The 19,765-nt window shown below is 47.4% G+C and overlaps 1 protein-coding gene across 1 annotated transcript; it reads left to right on the top strand.

Annotated features, from left to right (window-relative positions):
* The first annotated feature begins 2,975 nt into the window (after positions 1–2,975).
* DLL4 (delta like canonical Notch ligand 4) lies at positions 2,976–14,454 on the top strand. The gene is made up of 11 exons (XM_085224768.1): positions 2,976–3,574; positions 3,667–3,930; positions 4,052–4,109; positions 4,709–4,978; positions 5,985–6,045; positions 6,152–6,282; positions 7,620–7,789; positions 8,917–9,136; positions 9,585–10,293; positions 11,032–11,140; positions 12,575–14,454. Exons 1-11 carry the CDS (start codon positions 3,521–3,523, stop codon positions 12,578–12,580), a joined length of 2,052 nt encoding a protein of 683 aa, XP_085080894.1. The 5' UTR covers positions 2,976–3,520; the 3' UTR covers positions 12,581–14,454.
* The last annotated feature ends 5,311 nt before the right edge of the window (positions 14,455–19,765 follow it).

Here is a 19,765-nt window from a genome sequence, read left to right on the forward strand (position 1 = left end):
CTCCCAGTGTTGCTCATCCATCTCAGGTGAAAGTGCCGAGGGACCGCAGGCCTCCAAGTGAGCTTCTATAGGAAATCAGGCTTTTACTGACAGCTGCCTGTAGGGTGGTGCCTACCGCTTGCACCGAGTTATTCGCCAAACAGAACCACATAAGTGAAATATGCTCATATCATAGAACCGTAGAATGATAGAGCCACTAACATTGGAAAAGACAACTAATTCCAAATCCACCAAGTGGACCAAGTCAAACCATCAGCCCAGACCCACCAGACCCCCTAGCCACATCCCTCAGTGCCACATCTAGAACTGTTTGTATTATGTGTTTTGGGTTTTTTTACATTCATTCAGCTTTAAAGCAATACAGCTGCCTTTCAAAGGCACTTCTAGCACACCTACAGGAAGCGCAGAGAGCCCCAGCAGCACCAAAACTGCATCCCCGAGAGCCACTTCCCTGCCTGGCATTGGCCGGGTTCCTCTGCGATAATACGGCGCTAAATAAAACGGGATCCGTCACACCGGCCGCAAGCAAGCAGAAGAGCGAGCGACCAAGGGGAGCTTTGCAGCGCGGTGCCGGCCCCAGCCCCGTGCCTGGGCAGCGGGTCCCCGCGAGGGCTGGGGCGAGGTTTGGAGCTGCTGTGGCATCTGGCACGAAAAAATGTCCCGGGAAGCTGTTACATTAAATGGCCAAATCGATTTATTGAATGGCAGGTGTTAGCTACAAACAGATGGAGAACATAAAGGCATAAGCAGGCATTTGTATGGAAAAGAAGCCATCGATTTGTAGCGAGAGGCTCAATAGTGATCGTTATACCCTTTAATAGAAATGTTCTTATTTTTATGGGCTCAGCTCCGAGCAACAATGGCTCAATGGGCACACGCCGCCGCGCTGCCCGAGCTCTGCTCCTGGGGGGGCGGTCGGGCCGGGCGGGGTGGGGCCGGGCCGGGCGGCGCGGAGCGGAGCGGCGCGGAGCGGTGCGGAGCCGCGCTGTCCCAGTTGGCACGCGGCGTGCCCGGCCGGCCCGTGGCAGCGCCCGCGCGGCAGATGAGGCACGCGCCGGCCTCATTACAATGAGAATGGACAGGCTGGAGGAGCCATGTGGCAGCAACAGTTTGCAAATCCCCCCTCCTTCTGTGCGAATCGGGAAACATTTCCAAACATTTGTACCCCAAATCGACCACATTAACACCCCTCGGAGCGGCTCTCCCTGGAGAGATGCTCCGCGCTACGGCCATTTAGGCAGAAACAAAACAAGCAAGAGGGGTTTTTCTTTCCTTTTCTCTCTCTCTTTTTTTTCTTTAGGCTCTCTCGGTGTGTGTCAGCGCCGAGTCGATGCGCAACTTTCGAGTTAAGGGGTTTAAAAGCCACCGGGGGATGCGGTTCACGCAGCGCACGGAAGGGCCGGCGCTGAACAAACGGGCAGGTTTCTAAGCGAGGTGGCCCAAGCACGCAGCCCGAAGGCAGCACCGCGGCCCGCGGCCCGCAGGGAGGTGCTCTGCGGTGTCCCCCCGCTGTGCCCCGCACCGGGCGCGGGGAACTGGGGAGCGCCGCGCTCCCGCTCTCCGCCTTTCGGGCACAGCCGCCCGATGCTATCAGCGCAACTTCTTCTTTTTTTTTTTTTTTTTTTCCTTCTGAAGTCCGTGTGCGTGTGTCAACATGCAGCAGGTGGTTTGTTATATTCCCCGCGTATTACTTTATGAGGGGCTCTTTTTATAGCCGCAATCACAACAACGCCCCGGAGTCTCATTTTACGCCCCTATCGCAACCGCTCGCTCCGGCTCCGGGAAACGTTTGCCCGGCGGAGCCGCTCGGTGCCGGGATCGAGGAGGGGGGCGAAGTGCACGGCGCGGGACCGCGGGGAGTTCGGCGGAGCTGCGAGGAGCGGAGCCCCGCTCGCCTCGCCGTAACCTACATTAGCCGCGGGTCCATATGGTAGATGCTGCCCGTGGATCCCCAGCGCCGAAGCGAGGCCCTATTCTTGCGCGCCGCCCTGCTTGTGCCAGATGGTGCCTGGGCCGAGTGGCCATGCGTGGGGTGGCTCTGGTTAGCCTAATAAACGTCCAATACAAGTCAAAAATCAAAACACACACATACTAACATCTGCTAGAGCCCGCAGTACCCAGCTAGCCTTTCAATGCTGAATTAAAGAGCCCCACAGCCCTTCTGTTCCCCTAGGTTAGACACTCATTACCATTTATCAAGCACTGATGTTATCTGGCCTCTCATTTTATTTAGTACCGAAGCTATTAGCATCAGATTTGATTTTGACAGTTGACGCTGCTGCTGGTAAAGCCGGGATCTGGCCGGGCGGATCGCTGCAAAATTCCGAGCTCGGCGGCGGCGGCACATTCCTCCTCCCGACCCGGTTACGGGTCCAGACAAAGGGTTCCCGGCGTGTGCCTCACGCCCCCGCGAGCACCCCCGCATCCCGCGCCTTTCTTCCTCTGAGGCCCGCATCCCGATCCGGGGCCGCTTCCAGGGAGTGGCTGGGCTGAGGGTTCAGCCCAGTGCCGAGCCAGCCGGACCCTGGGACTTCCTCCTTATCGCGCTCCCCCAGAGGGCCCGATCCGTGGAATCGCCGCTGCACCAGGAGCGCCTTTGGGAGAGCTGTGGACCCGAGGGCTTCTCCCCAGGTGATCCACGCCGGAAAGGTTCGCAGCCGGGCGAGCCCGACGCTGGCACAAAGGTGGCAAGGCCTCATTACCATACAGCTGAGGGTTTATCTCTCCCTCCCCCCTCCGGCCTCCCATCCATTTAACAAGCTGAAATAAAAAGCCACATGAAAGGCCTTCTCTGTGCTCGGCTTTAATGAGGGACACGCGACCCAACAATAAGCGCACGCCGCAATCAGGCCAAGGCTTTATTGGCGCACGCCGGAGCGCGGCCCGGCAGCGGCACAACGCCGCCAGCGGTCCGGCCCCCTCCCCGAAGTCCCCGAGCCCCCCGCCCCGGGACCGTCGGGGAGCGGCGCCCCGGGCGCCTCGGCCCGGTCGTTGCCTTCTGCCCGAGGAGCAGGCGCGGGCGGGAGGGACGGGGCGAGTTCGGGGAACACGTCGAACCCCGCCACTCGGAGCTCCCGTCGTCGGGGGGGTACAGAGCCGAGCGGCCGGGGGTTTGTCCGGCCCCGCGCGGAGCGCCGGCAGACAGGACTCGAGTGCGGGACCCGAGGGCTCTCACAGCACCGGGCTCCGTTTTCCAGAAAGGAAAGATGGAAAAGGGGAGGGATCGCCCGCGCGCTGACTGACAGTTTACATAATGAGCTCGCGAGGATGCGAGGCAACTATATAAACCGCTCGGAGGAAAGCAAGTTTCCCATTTACCGAGCGCTGCCGGCACCCGCCGAAGGAGGAGCCGTCCCGACGAGGCGTCCCCGTTCCCAGCCCGCGGGCTCTGGAGTTTATAAAGCTCAGGATTAGCGCCCCGAGGGCACGGCCACACCTGGATTTACCTTCCGGCCCGCGGGCAGCGCCGCTTTCCGCGCTCGGCGGAGCTTTTGGGGAATACAGAACGAGCGGCGCGAGGATGAGAGCGCGGCGCGCCTGCGGCCTGACGCTGCTGTTAGTGCTTTTGCAGCAGGTAACGGTCGGAGCGACGGCGAGAGGGGCTGGCGAGGTGTCAGTGGGTGCTGGCCGAGGTGTGACGGGGCTGTGTTGTGTTCCTTTGTGCAGAGCGCGTCCGGCTCCGGCGTCTTCCAGCTGAAGCTGCACGAGTTCGTCAATAGCCGCGGGGCGCTGGCCAGCGGAGAGCCCTGCGCCCCGCACTGCCGCACCTTCTTCCGCGTCTGCCTCAAGCACTTCCAGGCGGTGGTGTCGCCGGGCTCCTGCACCTTCGGCAGCATCATCACCCCGGTGCTGGGGGTCAACTCCTTCAGCATCCGCGACACGGAGCGGTTCGACAGCCCCATCAAGCTGCCCTTTAACTTCACGTGGCCGGTGAGCAGCGCGGGGCGGCGGGCGCGCTCCTCGGCCGAGCGGAGCGGCGCGGTGCGGGGTGGCGCGGTGCGGGCGGGGTGCGGGCGCGCCGCGCTGTGCTGACGCTGCTCTCTGCCCGCAGGGGACCTTCTCGCTCATCATCCAGGCCTGGCACGCGCCCGCCAATTACCTGCCGCAAGGTGAGCGCCGCGCCCCCGCCCCGAAACGGTTAACAGCAGCCCGGCCCCGCCGCCCCCGGCTCAGATGTTTATGCGATAATTTCGGGGCCGGCTTTATCCGACCGTCAGGAGTTAGTCCCCAAACGATGCCCGTCAGGGGCCGCTTTGATTCTATCCCGACCTAATCTCCAACACAATTGCGTTTCCTGCGGTTTATTTTTGGCGTGGGAAAGAAAGGAGCTCAGCGGTGAGAAAGCCGCGAGGCTGCCAAAGAGCCCCGGCCGCCTTTTCCTGTATTTTACACCTTTCTCGAATTCCGCCCTTTGGAAAGGAATAATGGCTTTGGGATGTTTTTCTGACAAGAGAGGAAAAGGATATTCCAGCAGCACTTTGAAAGCCCTCGACGCGGAGCCCCCTCTGCCTGGGCTCTCGGCTACGGGTCTTCCCTCACATCGACCCCGCTCCCTCCCTCCATCCCTCAGGGCAGCAGCACGCTGGCCCCGCTCCATTCCCACCGACGCGCGCTCTCTCCTCGCTGGGGCCGGGGTTCCCAGGGTGGGTGGTGGACGTGGCGGTGCTGTTGGCCGCAGCTTGATGCGCTGCTTGCTGTCCCGCCGCAGGCTCGCGGCCGCCGCCGGAGGAGTGGCTCATCAGCCAGATGGCCATCCAGCGGTCGCTGGCGGTGGGTGAGGTCTGGTCTCAGGATGTGCAGAGCAGCCTGCTGACCCAGCTGCGCTACTCCTACCGCGTGGTCTGCAGCGAGAACTACTACGGAGAGAGCTGCTCCCGCCTCTGCAAGCGCCGCGACGACCGCTTTGGGCACTATGTCTGCGAGGTGGATGGCAGTCTGACCTGCCTGCCCGGCTGGACCGGCGAGTACTGCACCAAGCGTAAGTGCTGCTCTGTGCCATGATGGCTGCCACGCCAGCTCCCCAGGCCCCGCAGCCCATCTGCATAGCAGGGCTTGGCCGCCTCGCTTCAGTGAGTGCTGGAGGGATCACTTTGGTGGGCTGTGCTGCCTCTTGTCCTGTGTGCTGGGCAGGCCTGTCCCGCTGGTGTCTTGCCCACCTGCTGCGGCTTCCTTAGGCCTTCCCCTAGGCTAACCCAAGCCATAGCCTTAGACAAGAATGCAAGTCAAGAGGCCTTTTGAGGAAAGGCAAACTGAGAGAGCTGTTTGGTGAAAGTACCCTGGGCCTAAAGTGCATTGTCTCCTGCAGCAAGTGCATCAGGAGGCCCCATGCTGGATGCAGCGTGTTTGCTTGTGCCTGCTAAGTGCAGTGCACCTGGTGGAGGCTTGGGCTGTGCTTTCACGCTGACCTTTCCACTCTGTGCCAGGAGATCAAAAGTGGCATGCTGAGGACTTTGCCCTGCTGTTGCTGCAGCTGCCAATGTCATGCTGCACTTCTACGTAGTGAAGAAACAGCGGAGAAGAGCTGATATCCCCGAGTCAGTCATACCTATTCCAAGTTACGCTGCCAGCAGCTTGTCTGCAGAAGCTTCCCCACTTCTGCCATTGGTGGGGCAGGTGTTGCACTGTCATAGTGGGAATCTTTGCTGTGGGCTCAGGGCCCCGCTGGGTTTCTGCAGTCTTTTGTTAGAGTAAATGCGGCTGCCGCCTCTTGCTGCTTTTTGAGAGAGCTGCAAGAGTTTGTGTTTGTTGTGTAAACTGAAAAAACTAAGGGACAGCTTGTCAGACGTTGGCTCTCCCTGTTCACTTCCTCCTGCTCCAGAACTCCCTGTACTGAGAGTTTTTAAAACAAAGCTTTGGAAGTGCAAAACTGGTTTTCAAAGTATTTTTTAAAAGCTGGCGTTCCCCTTTTTACAAGTGTATTCTGTCATGCCACACGTATTTATCTAAACATTTGTTGTGTTTTTTTTTTTCCGTCTTCCTTACAGCCATCTGTCTGTCTGGATGTGCTGAACAGAATGGATATTGCACCAAGCCTGGAGAGTGCATGTGAGTAGATGGCAATTGCAATCTGAATTTCAATTAAAATGTCAACTTGTAAGAGAAACTTACTCTTTTCCATGTCATTAATGCTTTAATTTGACTTTTCTTGTAGTTGTCGTTCTGGTTGGCAAGGCCGCTACTGCGATGAATGCATTCCCCACATAGGCTGCCGCCACGGGACTTGTAAAACACAATGGCAGTGCATATGTGACGAAGGATGGGGTGGCCTCTTCTGTGATCAAGGTTGGTTCTGAGGGTTGTGCTTAGGGCTCTGGGTTGGATATTGCATGGTCTGGAACTAAGGAATCTGATCCAGAATTAAATTTGTGTATAGTGCGTGTAGAGAGGCGTTACTGTACCAACGCTGTCTCAGATACCACATCTTTATTTGTAGTAGTTTTGGCTGAAAACAACTAAGTCTTTTTGGTAGCTCTTGTTTTCAAGAGAAAAACACCACCTGGGTGAGTGGTGAGTGGGCAAGTTTTCTGCTTTCTCAAGCTAAGTTTAATGTATTCCCTGTACAACGATAACAATTTACTAAACAGTTTCCAGCAGCAGTAAACACCATAATTTGGCCTTCCTTATTTTGCATACAAGGAAGTTAACTCATGTGATAAGTCTGGAGCATGAGAGAAAAATCATGTACTTTTCATTCTTGCTTACAGGTTCCATTTTAAGGTACACCAGACCACTTCCACCTATTCAACCCAGTGAATCACTGAACTGTAGCCAGCTGAGCAGTCATGTCCTCAAGGCCATATATGCACTGCTGGCACTGAGATCATTAAGTACTCAGAGCAAGTCAAGTGTTTGCAAGACATTTATAGGATTAAGATAGGGAAGTCTGAATTAAGCAGGAAAAGTAAAGGTGCAGATTTTTTTGTTGTTGGTAGTTACCTATTAACCAATTGCATTTCCATTTCTCTGACATTTATAGTGCTTATAAAGATTCTCTACTTACGTGATATGGACTTGTGTGCTTAACTTCTGCCTCAAATTGAAAGGGAAAATAAAAACAACTATCTAGTTTGGCAGAGCATTTAGACAGTTTAAACTAATAACATTCATAACAACAGAACACAGTAAATAAACAATAAAATATTTCCAATGTTTGTTTAAATCTCCAAGCCTAAATATTTCTGTTTCCTTCCTGCCTTCCCAGAATGTGCCTTGGAGCACACCTTTTAATGACAGGGCTAGCTCTTCTACTATGTGATACATCGTGCACTGAGTGTCTGTAGTGCCTCAGAGCGTCTTTCTGAGAAAATATTTGGAGTACATTTTTTTCACTTTGGCATCATCACAGCTAATGGGATTGCGCCCCCAAAAAGGGAGAACATACCAAAGCACTGAGAAAGATAAGTTTCTCAAAATTCAGAGCTTGATTAGTAGACGTGTAAATTCATAACAGTCTCAAACATGATTAGAACTGATAATAACCTGGATAAGAATCTCCAGTATTTCTATTGGTAGCAAAATTGAAGACTTCAATTAAAACTCTTTGTTGATCATGGTGTTTTAGTATGAATGTCTTTTGCCAGCTGTCAAACACTTTCTTCTAACACCTGGTATCTTTGCAGATCTGAACTACTGCACTCACCACAGACCATGCAAAAATGGAGCAACTTGCATGAACACTGGCCAGGGCAGCTATACGTGTTCATGCAAACCTGGCTTTACTGGTGTTGACTGCGAACATGAGATCAGCGAGTGTGACAGCAATCCCTGTAGGAACGGCGGTAGTTGCACAGTAAGGGCATTTTAAATGTAAAGTCTTTGTGTGAAGCAAGCTCCAGTATACTTTTTCAGAAATGGTTTTGTAACAACATAATGGGAATTCGATAGTACGCAGGTTCATTACTGACTCTCACAACTATCATTCTGAACCCTTCCCTGGATGTGTCAGGGGAGGAAGTCTGTTACAGGAGGAGATGTATCATCTAGATTAGAACTAGTCAACTGATCCTTAGGTTTCTGTGGCAGCCATTATGAGATCTTGGCAAAATCCAAGGCTCATGAGGGAGCGTATCTGTAAAATAAAATAAAAAAAAAAGCTTCCTAAACCAAGGTTCATAAAGAAATATGCTAATTCTATATTTTAATAGCAAATAAAAGAAAATGTTTTCTTTCAGCTATGGGACTGCAGCATCAGTTGATACAAGGGCAATCAGATGAAACACTTTTTGTGAAATGAAGCTCTGTATTTTCAGTTTTCTCGTGTTTCAGTGTATTTTCAGACCCAGTCAATGACTGATCCAACCTGCTGATAGAGACTGATAGCTTATAGATATCAGATGTAATCTGATGCATGTTTTGGTTAAAGCTAATGCTCCAAGACCCCCTAATTCCCTTCTCTCAAGGCCTTGGATATATATTGCTTATAAGGAAGAGACAAGTTTTGTTGTGACCTAAGTGATGGGACTTCTCCATGGCAAAGCAAAATAAACCCTTTAAAAAAAAAAAAAAAAAAAAAAAAAGGAGTGGGGAGGGGAGGAGCTCTTATGGAGAGGGTAGATGTCCTGATGGCAGCTGTGTAGGCTGGCATATGTCATTCTGCTCTAGAAGGACACTGGGGATCCCATTAGACTGTAGTGGCATTAGACTTGTTTTTGCCCAGTTGCCTCTAGGCTCCCTACAACTGTATCTGCTCTGCTTGTGTAGTTGCCTGACTACTCCTATGTGCCAAATACAGCCAGTTCACAGTCCTGTCCCCCACAATCCAGCTTGCAGTTATTTACTCTGCAAATGCCACTTTTGCCACATCCAAGTGTGAATGAAGTGGGACAGAACAGCACTCGCTGCTGACCAAAAAGAAACACAGGCACAACTATCATTTGGTGGCATCAAATCACAATGGCCTATTGTTGTGTTTTGCAGGATTTGGAGAATGGTTATCGCTGCGCCTGCCCCCCTGGCTACTACGGAGCTCACTGTGAGCACAGTGCTTTGACGTGTATCGATTCTCCGTGCTTCAATGGAGGCACATGCTTGGAAAAAGAACAAGGAGCCAGCTACACTTGTGTTTGCCCTTTTGGTTTCACGGGGTCAAACTGCGAAAAAAAAGTAGACAGGTGCACAAGCAACCCATGTGCAAATGGTGAGTCTTTTTTATCAAAAAAAAAAAAAAATCTCATGGCTTCTCCACTTGTTTGTGCTTTTCAGTGCAGAAGTGATAGAAATCCAATCTGACCTCTACACTTCCTCTAATACATTAATCCCTCTCCCTCACTGTATTTCACATCTCTCCTAGTTTTGGTCTCTTGCTGGGGACTTTCACTGGCATTTTCTATGTAAGAAAACAGTGCATAAGCTTTATCACGGAATGGGAAAGCATGATGCACATTAAACCAACATTATTACATATTTAGAAGAGGCATGGTTTTAAAGGGTGATAGGTAAGCTAGAAGTAAGCTTTAGATGTGTGGTTTTGTAAAATAATCTCCCTCTTCTTGAGGTAGTATGTAATGCTTACAGGGTGGGAGAGCTTTATGTTTCTGAGCAAAACACGTTGCATACTGATTTGTTTTTTACTTTTTTTTCCTCAGATGGTAATTGCTTTTACCTTGGTCAGATTCGTGTGTGTCGTTGTCGGGCTGGCTTCTCTGGTCAGAAATGTGAGATTAACATCAATGACTGTGCCAGGAACCCGTGTTCCAATGGGGGAACTTGTCACGACCTGATCAATGACTACACCTGCACGTGCTTGCCAGGCTATAGCGGCAGGAACTGTGACATCAAGACCAGAGATGAATGTGCTTCTGGGCCATGTGAGAACGGAGGCACATGCTACAGTGGACTTTATAGTGCCAACTTTGTCTGCTACTGTCCTTCTGGCTTCATGGGCAGCCGTTGTGAACTACCAGTTTATTCAGTGCCCATCACACTTCCTCCTAAACCAGTCCCCTGGATTGCTATATCCATGGGAGTGGGGCTGGTGGCTTTGCTCATACTGTTCTGCATGATAGCAATGGTCATCAGGCAGATGAGGATGCACCCACAGCAGGACTTGGAGACAATGAACAATCTGTCTGACTTCCAGAAGGACAATCTCATTCCAGCTTCCCAGCTCAAAAACACCAATAAAAATAAAGACCTTGAAGTGGACTGTGGGCTGGAGAAGTCAAACTACAAACCCAAGAATCATAAACTGGACTACAATCTAGTAAAAGATCTGACGAGTAGAGGAACACAGGAAGATAAATATTATAAAAGTGAAAAGTGTTTAGGAGAGAAGTCTCCACTCCGACTACACAGGTGAGAATTTAGCCTTCCTTGTAGCCTTTGTAAGCCCCACACCTTCACACTGGCCTAGATGCAGATGAGAAAATGGGAAAAAATTTAACTCAAGGAGAGAACATACAAAACAAACCAGAGCGAAGGCAAGAATTCTGAACTGAAGTGTGAGTGCCATGGCCAAGTAGTATCCATAGCTAAATTAATTGAAAGCTTGTGCACAGTATGCTGGTAACATGAATGCTGTGAGGGGGAACAGGAGTGACCAGTCCAGTGATGAAAGTAAGAAGTATGTTTCCTTCCTCAGTAAATCACAGAGAAGTGATACTACAGCAAATAGTGATTTAAAAATAAGTATTTTGCTTATTAAGAAAACACTGAAAAAAATATTAGAGTGAAAATTACTTCTCCGTTCAACAAAAGGGCAGCTATTTGTTGGCTCCTCTATATTCTGATATGCATACTGAACGTCTTGCCTGGGTTCTGCTTGTGACTGCTCTGCACTGAGGGATCTGAGGAGCACTTGACTAAATTGGATGTGGCAGAAATCTAGCAAGACAGTAGCCATTCCTCACTTCCACTTCCCTAAAGTAATGTCCTGCTATCATATAGAACACGTGAAACTTCATCCTTTGCCCTCCTCTCCCTCACCTCCACAGCTATCTTGTTCCACGCCTACATATTCAAGGTAGCATTTCAGAGTCAGGCATGTTAGAAGTCAAATAACACTTTTTTTTTTTTCTCTCTGCCCTGCTTTAGTGAAAAGCCGGAATGTAGAATATCAGCGATATGTTCTCCGAGGGATTCAATGTACCAGTCTGTCTTTGTGATAACAGAAGAAAGGAATGAGTGCATCATAGCCACAGAGGTAAGCAAGCACACCAATGAACAAACATAAATTAACAAAGTTAAAGTGGCAAACTTATCCTTTAGAGCTGCAGCTGAGAACAATGCACTGTTTTCAGGGATCTCAGCATACACCTCATCTCTTCAATGGCATGCAGGAGTGCCTAAGAAAACAGAACATCTAATGGGGAAAAATAAAGAAATGAATAGCTCTGATTTTATTAAACCAGAGAGTCTGTGTTTAGATAAGTCAGTGGGAGATGAAAGCACTGAATGTCAGCCCATTAAGATACAATATATCATAGGATTATTTCCCCTTAACCAGGAGAAAAAAAAAAGTTCATGGGCCCATTGATGTAAAGCTGTGCGTTTTCTTTTTTTCACCCTCATTACTACAATAGATAACCTGTGTTCAGTGACAACGAGTAAAGCTTTAGCTTTCTAGCAGAAGATGAAAAGTAACTGAATGTGTTATGAATAGGCAGAACAGCTATTTAGTAAGTCTGTAATAAGACACAGAAGGAAATTTCAACTTCTTGGCATTTAAGTTCTAGCTACATATTCATGGCTGTAACAGAATTTAATATTGTTTCTTAAGTTATCTAGATGTTGACATTATTGTGAAAAGGCAGAGAACAGTACACAAGAAGGAAGTGTCTAGCAGTGAAGAAGACTTTTTTTTTTAAAAAAAAAAGCTACTGAAGATCCAGCTGGTTCCAAAAGGATTGCTGACACTTTAGAGAAAAGCCCAAAGAGAAGCTGAAAGCAATTTATCACAAACCAATATCTGTCTCTTTCAGCGTAGTTGCCATTAATGCTAGTTTCAGTTAGAGACTCCAAGGAGAAGCTTGCTGTGCCATATAGCAACGACCTGTGAAGTCAGATCTGCAGGATTGTCTCCCTTGCCAGGGTGGATATCAGATTTCTGCTTGAAGGCAAGCTGGAATATAAGTCAACCAACAATATTAAAAGTTTAAGACTAACAGAAAGGATTTTCAAAGATATAAATGATAGTTAGACGCTTCATTCCCGGGTAGCAGACCCAAATACCATATCTTCCTTTTGAAGCTCTTGCTGACAAAAGCTGGATTTACATCAGTTTCCTCCAGAAGTATTTTTAATTTCAGAATGGCAGACCCTGAAACTTTTCTCCAAAGCACACAAGCTATCCAGCTATACCATATGCTATTTACAGAGACATTATGTTAAACACCCAGATTTGTGTAAGATTTATTCTAGACTTATCTTCCCTTCCTTCAGGTAGGGAAGGCTGCTTATCATACAGATGAGTTGTTTGACTATTCTCTCCGGATGCAGGCAAAACCAGTGTATACTGATAGCTAAACTGCAGTAATGTCTGGCTTACATTACTTTGGTTTGACATAACTATAATTTGTTAGTTCTGCTGTATTCTGTGCTTCCTTCTCATTCCTCAAATTCTTTTATACCCTGACAGGTATAAGACTGAAGATCAGCCCGTTTGCACCTCAGATTTGGTAATGCCAGTAGATGGACGTTCCTGCTGCATTGTTTACAATTCAGAACTGGATTGGACTGTTTGTAATTACATGCAACTTGCTGCTCTCAGGTGGAGGATGGAACTGGGTGAACTGGACAGACTGTGAATTTACTGAAAGATGCAATAGACTTATTCATTCTTACTGCTCTTGTTTGACATTTGATGCCAGAAATATCACTGGCTATAGATGAAGGGAGGCAGAGGGGAGAGAGGGGTTAAACATGTTAACTTTTGATTTGCTTTTGAAAGATACTGAGGCCAATTCCTCATGGACAGTCCCATGGCTTTCCAGAACTTTGGTATGGGAGGTGCTGGTAGATGAGGAGGCACTTAACTATCACAGATGTTGCCGTGGAAGGTGTGAAGAAAGGTGCATTGCTGTGCAGATAACGGATACAGTATAAATGAGGTCTCCACTTTTTTTTTTTTAAATGGGTTTAAAAGTGCCTAAAATCTGTCAAGAGAATCTAATGAGCCCAAACAGAGACTCGACTGCTCTTCTTGCAGTTACCTGAGCAGTATTGGGCAGGGGTGATTGATACTTCCTGCTACACGTCCATTTGCATCTCCTCTCTCCTGCTGGATGTACTGGAGACGATTCAAGGGGCAAGAGGAGGAAGGAAAGAGAGGGACTGAATTTACATGTCATTGCATTTGGTGATGCTTTGGAGAACTGATTGACCCAAGCCGCAACATGGGACAGGATTTTCCTGGATTTAAGCATTTGAGAAGGGAAAGATGTAGTGATAAGGAATATCTACTGCCTGTTATCCATTGATAATGAGGAGAGACATGATCCCAATCCTATTTAAAGCCTTACATTTGCGTTTAAAATCAATCAGCTCCTAGAACCTTGTACATGCTGAACCGTCTCAGCTGTTCTCACGCCCTTTGCACTACCAGCGATTGTGAATAGACATTCTTTTCATTTTCCTTCCTCATTCTCTCTCTCAGCCCCCTTATTATGACACAGATTTGGGGGTTTATGTTGTGTTTCTGACTTAGGTGCCACCTTCTTCTGCAAATGGTCTCAAAGTTGCTGCTGTTAATTTCCAAAGGAGAAGCAGCAGTGTCATCCTCCTATTTCTCCATCTGGTTGCAAATTGCTGGTTCTGTCCTTCATCCTGGTTCCAAGTGCCCAAGATCAAAGCACCCACTGAGATGCCCTCCACCAAGACAGGTGGAGAACAGAGTCAGAAGGTTCTAGGCTTGTCCCGTTTCTTTCACACCTTCCCACTGCTGCATGGGAAGGGGAACGCTGCCCTGGACAGCAGAGGCCTGCAGAAACTTACTAAGCATTGACAGCAATAATATTGGACACCCCAGAGGAAAGTGCTGTGATAGTAATGAGATGAAACTGCGGTGGGGCAGAAGGAGGAAACAAGATCTCTTTGAAGAAACCTGCATCATACCATTTCTTGGACAGTGATATCTCTGCCCTTCTAAATCCTGTTGGACTAGCCCACCTACTGCCTTGAACTGTGCAGACAAGACCCCTTTGTAATGTCCACTACTGACCTTCTGCTCTGACCGTGTAGGACCATTTGGAAGATGACCTTCAGAAATCAATAATATGGGTTTTAGTTCATCTGTTTGTAGTTTATTTTGAAGACTAGTATTTCAGTAATTTAAAAAAAAAAATCAGAAGCACTGAACTTTCTACGTTTTATAACATTATTTTGTATATAATGTATATTTATAATCAAAACAGAAGTGTAAATATGTTTATTACTTCTCATGTAATGTTTTTAATGTGATGACAAAGTTTGAATTTTATTTTTTTTTTTTTTTCAAGCAATGAAAATACTTTCCTGCTACCACGGAGTTCATTGTGGTTTGTCCTTTTACACTTCAGGTTCCATGATTTTGTGGCAGCCCCATAAGTGAGCTTGTCCACCCATTCCTCACAGGCAGCCCCCCATTTCATTTTGCACACCAGCTGCTGTAGGCACCTTTTATAACCATTGACTGCTGTCAACAGAGTTGTTCAGCTGAGTAGTATGCATCTGACAGGCACATTATTTATACCATGATATGTGATATTTAAGTCATATATTTAAATCATATATATTTATATGTTGTTATATTTTTAATACATATATTATATATATCTTGCCATAGGGTGGGATTGAACTGTCAGGAAAGCTACTTCTGTTAACCTTTCCCTCCTTGACAACTTATGACATGGAAGATACAGATTTGATCCCATTTCAGGGTATTGGCTTTATAGGTTCATAGAGCAAGATTAATTTTTTATTTTTTTTTTTAACTCCTTTTCTGCAAGTATTTTTACTAAGACCCAAGTTTCACCCTGCTCAGCATCTACATCTACGCTTACAGAACTGTACCCCTGTTTGAGTAGGATTTGTATTTTCTCACAGGACTGGAGGGAGTTTCAGACCTTTTCCTCCCGTCTTCCCTATGCTACACCAGCAGCAATATCCTCCCCAGCCCTTTTGGAGGATGTTTCTACAAGAAGTGTAAAAAACTATGCTTGTACGAAGCACTCCCTGCAAGTGTATTTGCCTTTGAAACGCATACGTTTAGAGACAATTAGATCTCCCACTAGATCAGCTAGGTGCAGCACAGCCAACATCTGAATGCACAAAAGCAAGAACTGTAAGAACAGGAAACCGCTGCTGCTCTATTCAAAAAAGTTTTCTTTTTTTCTGTTTTTGACAAAATGCCAAAAGAGCATCTTAGCACTGGATTCCTTTCTTATCTTTCCCAAAATAAAATCTAACCAAAACTTGCTGGTTTAAAAAGCAAAACAAAAAACCAATCCGCAGACATGAACAGAAGAACCATAACAACTTAATTTCTACTTTCTCATTAAAATACTGCAAATAACGGCTTATAAGGATCCTTCTGAGTGTATCGCTAAGATTACATAAATGCTATTTACTACTTTTGTTTCTCCCTCCTAGTTCTTTTCTTAGCAAAATTAACTTTCAAATCCCAATCAATTTCCCTGGCTACCATAAAAATAAACTTAAGATGAAACTCAGAAATAAAAAGCCACCTCCCCCTCCCCAAACATTCACCCTGTAGAGCAAATTATGAAAAACAAGCCATTGACAAAAAGCCGAGCAGATGCTCCCTGCTTGCAGTCCGTCCTCGGCAATGTGAAATAAACCCAACAGATGCCTCTCTTAATTGAGCACATGGATTACATACACACATGCACTCTGTCCTGCTTAAAACAAAACACACACAAAAATCAAACGGGAAAATAGCCAGAGAACTCTTCCCAAAACCCAGTCAAGCAGGAATGCTAAGACCAAAAAAGACTCGGCTCTTCCTGCTTGAAATAAGACAGGAAACCGTATCTATAGGCAGAAGGGAGTTGAAATCCATTAAAACCCACGGACTGATTATGTAGATCCCACAGGGTAAAGCAGGTACAACACATGCTTTTGTGTATCCACACAGGAGAGAAGAAAAAAAAAAAGTTTGAGTTTACAAGGAAATCTGTGAATATTTACTGGAGGCAGTACCGCACCACGCAGCTACCAGAATAGATCACAGATCCTACACAGGAAAAACAGGAGCTGTGCCTGCTTCCACACAGGAGGAGATGGAAAGCATATGTGAATCTATGCACGTGTGCACATTCCCCAACTCCTTGCCAAAGAAATTACAAGCAAACTAGCTGAATACATATCATGACCTGGATTTAACCCACAACTCTGGCCAGAAGTTCTCTCACCAGGGTGCTGCACACTGCCTGCCCTCCAGGTGAGAACATACACGTACGCTGGGAGGAGCTCTGGATCCTCTCAGGCTGCCGGGGCTCACCTGGACTTCAGAGACTCCCCGAGGGCTACGGATAATTCCAGGACTGTAAATGCACCGACAAACAATGCCTTATAGACTTCCCAGAGCCAACTATGGGCTCTAACTCCTCTTAGGACAATTTGCCCTAACCATGGCTTGATTACGGGTTTGGCTTGAGGACTGCACCTAAATTTGGTTTCCAGATTTAAAAGACCATCCAAACTCACTTAAAAACAATGTGAATAAGCAGCAATCGCGAGATCGGAATCCTGTCCCAGAGAAACTTCGGTGTTTGCTCCTACTATAACTTAACAGAAACTATTTCTCAGCTATAGACAGGGCTCAGTTTCAGTGCCAGGCATTGTTGTTGCACTTTCAGCTCCAGCCCTGCATCATTTACCTCTCTGAGCTGTTCTCTTATAGGGGGAAACAGCCGCTGGGATAAACCCGTAACTATAGCACCCACTGGTGCTGAGACAACACGCAGCAGCACAGCATTGACAATGCAGCACAGGACAGTGAGTTTAATTAGCTTAAAAGAGGGATGCTTGCAGAAATTATGCTTGATACAGGACCTGCCTAAAGTGGGATACAATGCAAAGCACATTTTATCTTGCACAGGACTTGTCCAGCGGCAGCACTCAGCCTTGGGAGAGCTGCAGGGAGAAGCTGAATTAGCCACAGTGCAATTGCAAACATCCAATCCAGCAGATAATGCAATCTCTGTAAAAACACATTTCAAATACTTGCATTGCTTCTCAGTCTTTTTTCATTCACTCATGCACAGCCAGCTGTGAAAAGCCTGTATTACAGTAGCTTAAGTGAAATAATCTGTTTACCTGTCATTCCCATATCTTGCATACCTGATCCATGAATATATACCGATTTTACAAAGCAGATAAGGCACTCCCAGCACATTTTGCTCACAATCCAAATTCCAGTTGCGGAGAATTGTCATAATTCGGTGGCCCTTTGCCACACTTCTCTATTTTCACAACTTTATTTTATGGCCACTCTAGAGAGTCAGCACCAAGCTCTCCCGCCCTGCTCCACATTCTCTCTGCTGAAGTTTTGCCAGATCAGCTCCCGAAGCCCACAGGCAATGACCTGCCGCTCTGCTGGCCAGAGACATCCAAAGCAGTGAGATTTGTCCCCAGTCATTCTCCCACCTGCTCTAACCCCGCTTACTCTGCTCCTAGACAAGGTCTGGGCAGTACTGTGACTCAGCTCCATAAAACAACCTTTCCTCTGCCTCCTCTCTCAGCAGCAGTGTCACCACTGCCATCTGCACCCCTTATCTTGTGCAGCTGTGTGGCCATTTTCTGCAGCACTGCTGTCTACCCTGCTGCAGATTTAGGACAAGACTCTCTCCAATTCACGTGTGTAGATGAATAATTTAAGGCATTAGATCAACTGTTGCATATATAGTGTTTGGTTCTGGAGACCAGCATATGCTTTCTCTCTTTCCCTTTAAAATCCTGATGGCAAAGCACCACCTTCCCAGATGTGCTCCCTTCTCCAAGGAAAGCTCAGCTCCCTCCTCCAGTTCGCTGTTCAGCTCTTAGGGGACACAATGGAGAGGAGGCACAAAGTTGATCTTCATACAAGGTACACCCAGTAATCATTGCCACCCAGAGACCTTCTCTGCCTTCCAGTGACCCACCATGAGCTGCTTGCAGGCTTTGTGTGGCTCTCCAAGCTGCTGGGCAGGAAGAAGCCAAGGAAAAGTTTTCAAGTGCAGAGCAAAGAGCTGGCTTCTGCTCCCCGAGCCTCTATCTCAACATCTTCCGATTACCACACACATATGAGAGGGGAGACCTGCAAGCTAAGGGCTAAAACCTGCTTTATGTCCTCTACAAGCATTGTGTCATCTTTCCTCCTCCTAGTGATGGAGATAGTGGCTCAGCCTTTCTCTAATTCTGCAGCTGACCCAGTCTGCAGGCTGCTCTGCAGGACCAGTCCTAAGGTGCAGAACAGCACCTTATTCACACCTGTGTTTTGCAAATAGTCAGATAAACGAGGAAAGCGTGCAGTTTAAGGAGAGGCTGTTGGTGATAGCATTTTTTATCTGTGCTTTATGGCTTATTTGTTGAGTTGTTACTGGCTTTACAGGGGTTTGTTGATTATGCTCTTAAATAACTACCTAGAAGATCAGAGAGGCACCACATTTTTTTCATAAATTTAATTAAACCAACTCATATTTAACATCCAAACAGATCTGGTGAGAGCTAGGCTTACAACTGGAGAGCCCTCATGAGCCAGAACAGGACCTGACCGTTCCTGGTACCATGCAGTTCCCTGCATTCAAACATATGGCTCCCAAGACAGTTTGTGAGCAGGGCTGCTGAGGCCAAAACTCCTCTACAAATATGAATCATGATGCATTCAAGGTTAATTTTCTATTAATGCTGTTTAATATTTGTTTTACAATTTCTGCTTTGGCAGAAAACATCAAAGCATTTTTGTTTGCACTCATCTGTTCTCTGGAAGACTGTCAGCAAAGAAACACAAGAGAATCCGAACAAAATAAATTATGAAAACAACAACATAACAACAAAACAATAAAAGTATGATAACTACAGAAGAAATGGCCCTGCTCTAAATCACCTCTTTCAATTCAGACACCAGCTCCTGGTGCTAGCTCTTCAACAGCTCCTCCTACTCCCACATTTCCTTATACCAAAGCAGCTCTTGCCTTCCTCCGAACCGTTTCTTTCATGAAGTTTTTATGCTGATTTTCAATGTAGTAATGGTATTTATGTTTTCTTGTAAGCTGCTTAGGAGGAAGTTTCTGAAGGTCTGCAAAACACCGGATGTAATTACACTGCAGGACAAAATTTCTGGAGCTCACTTACTTACATCCCCATAAAAGGTAAAAATATCCTTTGTAATTACAAAAAGCTGTTTTTCCAGTGAGACAACATGTGCAAGGAATGCTTAAAACAGATATATTTCATCCCATATGTGACGCTCCACAATCTGGCAACTTCAGCTGATTCAGATTCATGTGGAGCAAGTTCCCCCATCCCCTGACTACAGCCATCCAAACACAAAACTTCTAGATCAGGCCAACCACACTTCTAGATCAATTCAAGTGCACAGAGTTTCTATGGGGTTCACGAAGAAAGGCAGATTCCTTCAGCTCTGCCCCATGGAGAGGCAGCTGAAATAAGAGGGCAACTCTGGGAGGATCAGCACCACTAACTGACAGCGGATGGATGGCTGTGACAGACTGGGCTGTGCAGGACGCATCTTTATAGCTGCATTTTCAGCTGGACACTCATCCCGTGTCCTTCAGCTCCCTCCCTTCAGCACCCCTCTGCTCCCGACACACACGAAGGAGTTAACGAC

Source organism: Meleagris gallopavo, chromosome 5, assembly GCF_905368555.1.
Source record: "Meleagris gallopavo chromosome 5, MGAL_WU_HG_1.1, whole genome shotgun sequence".
Lineage (NCBI taxonomy): Eukaryota > Metazoa > Chordata > Aves > Galliformes > Phasianidae > Meleagris > Meleagris gallopavo.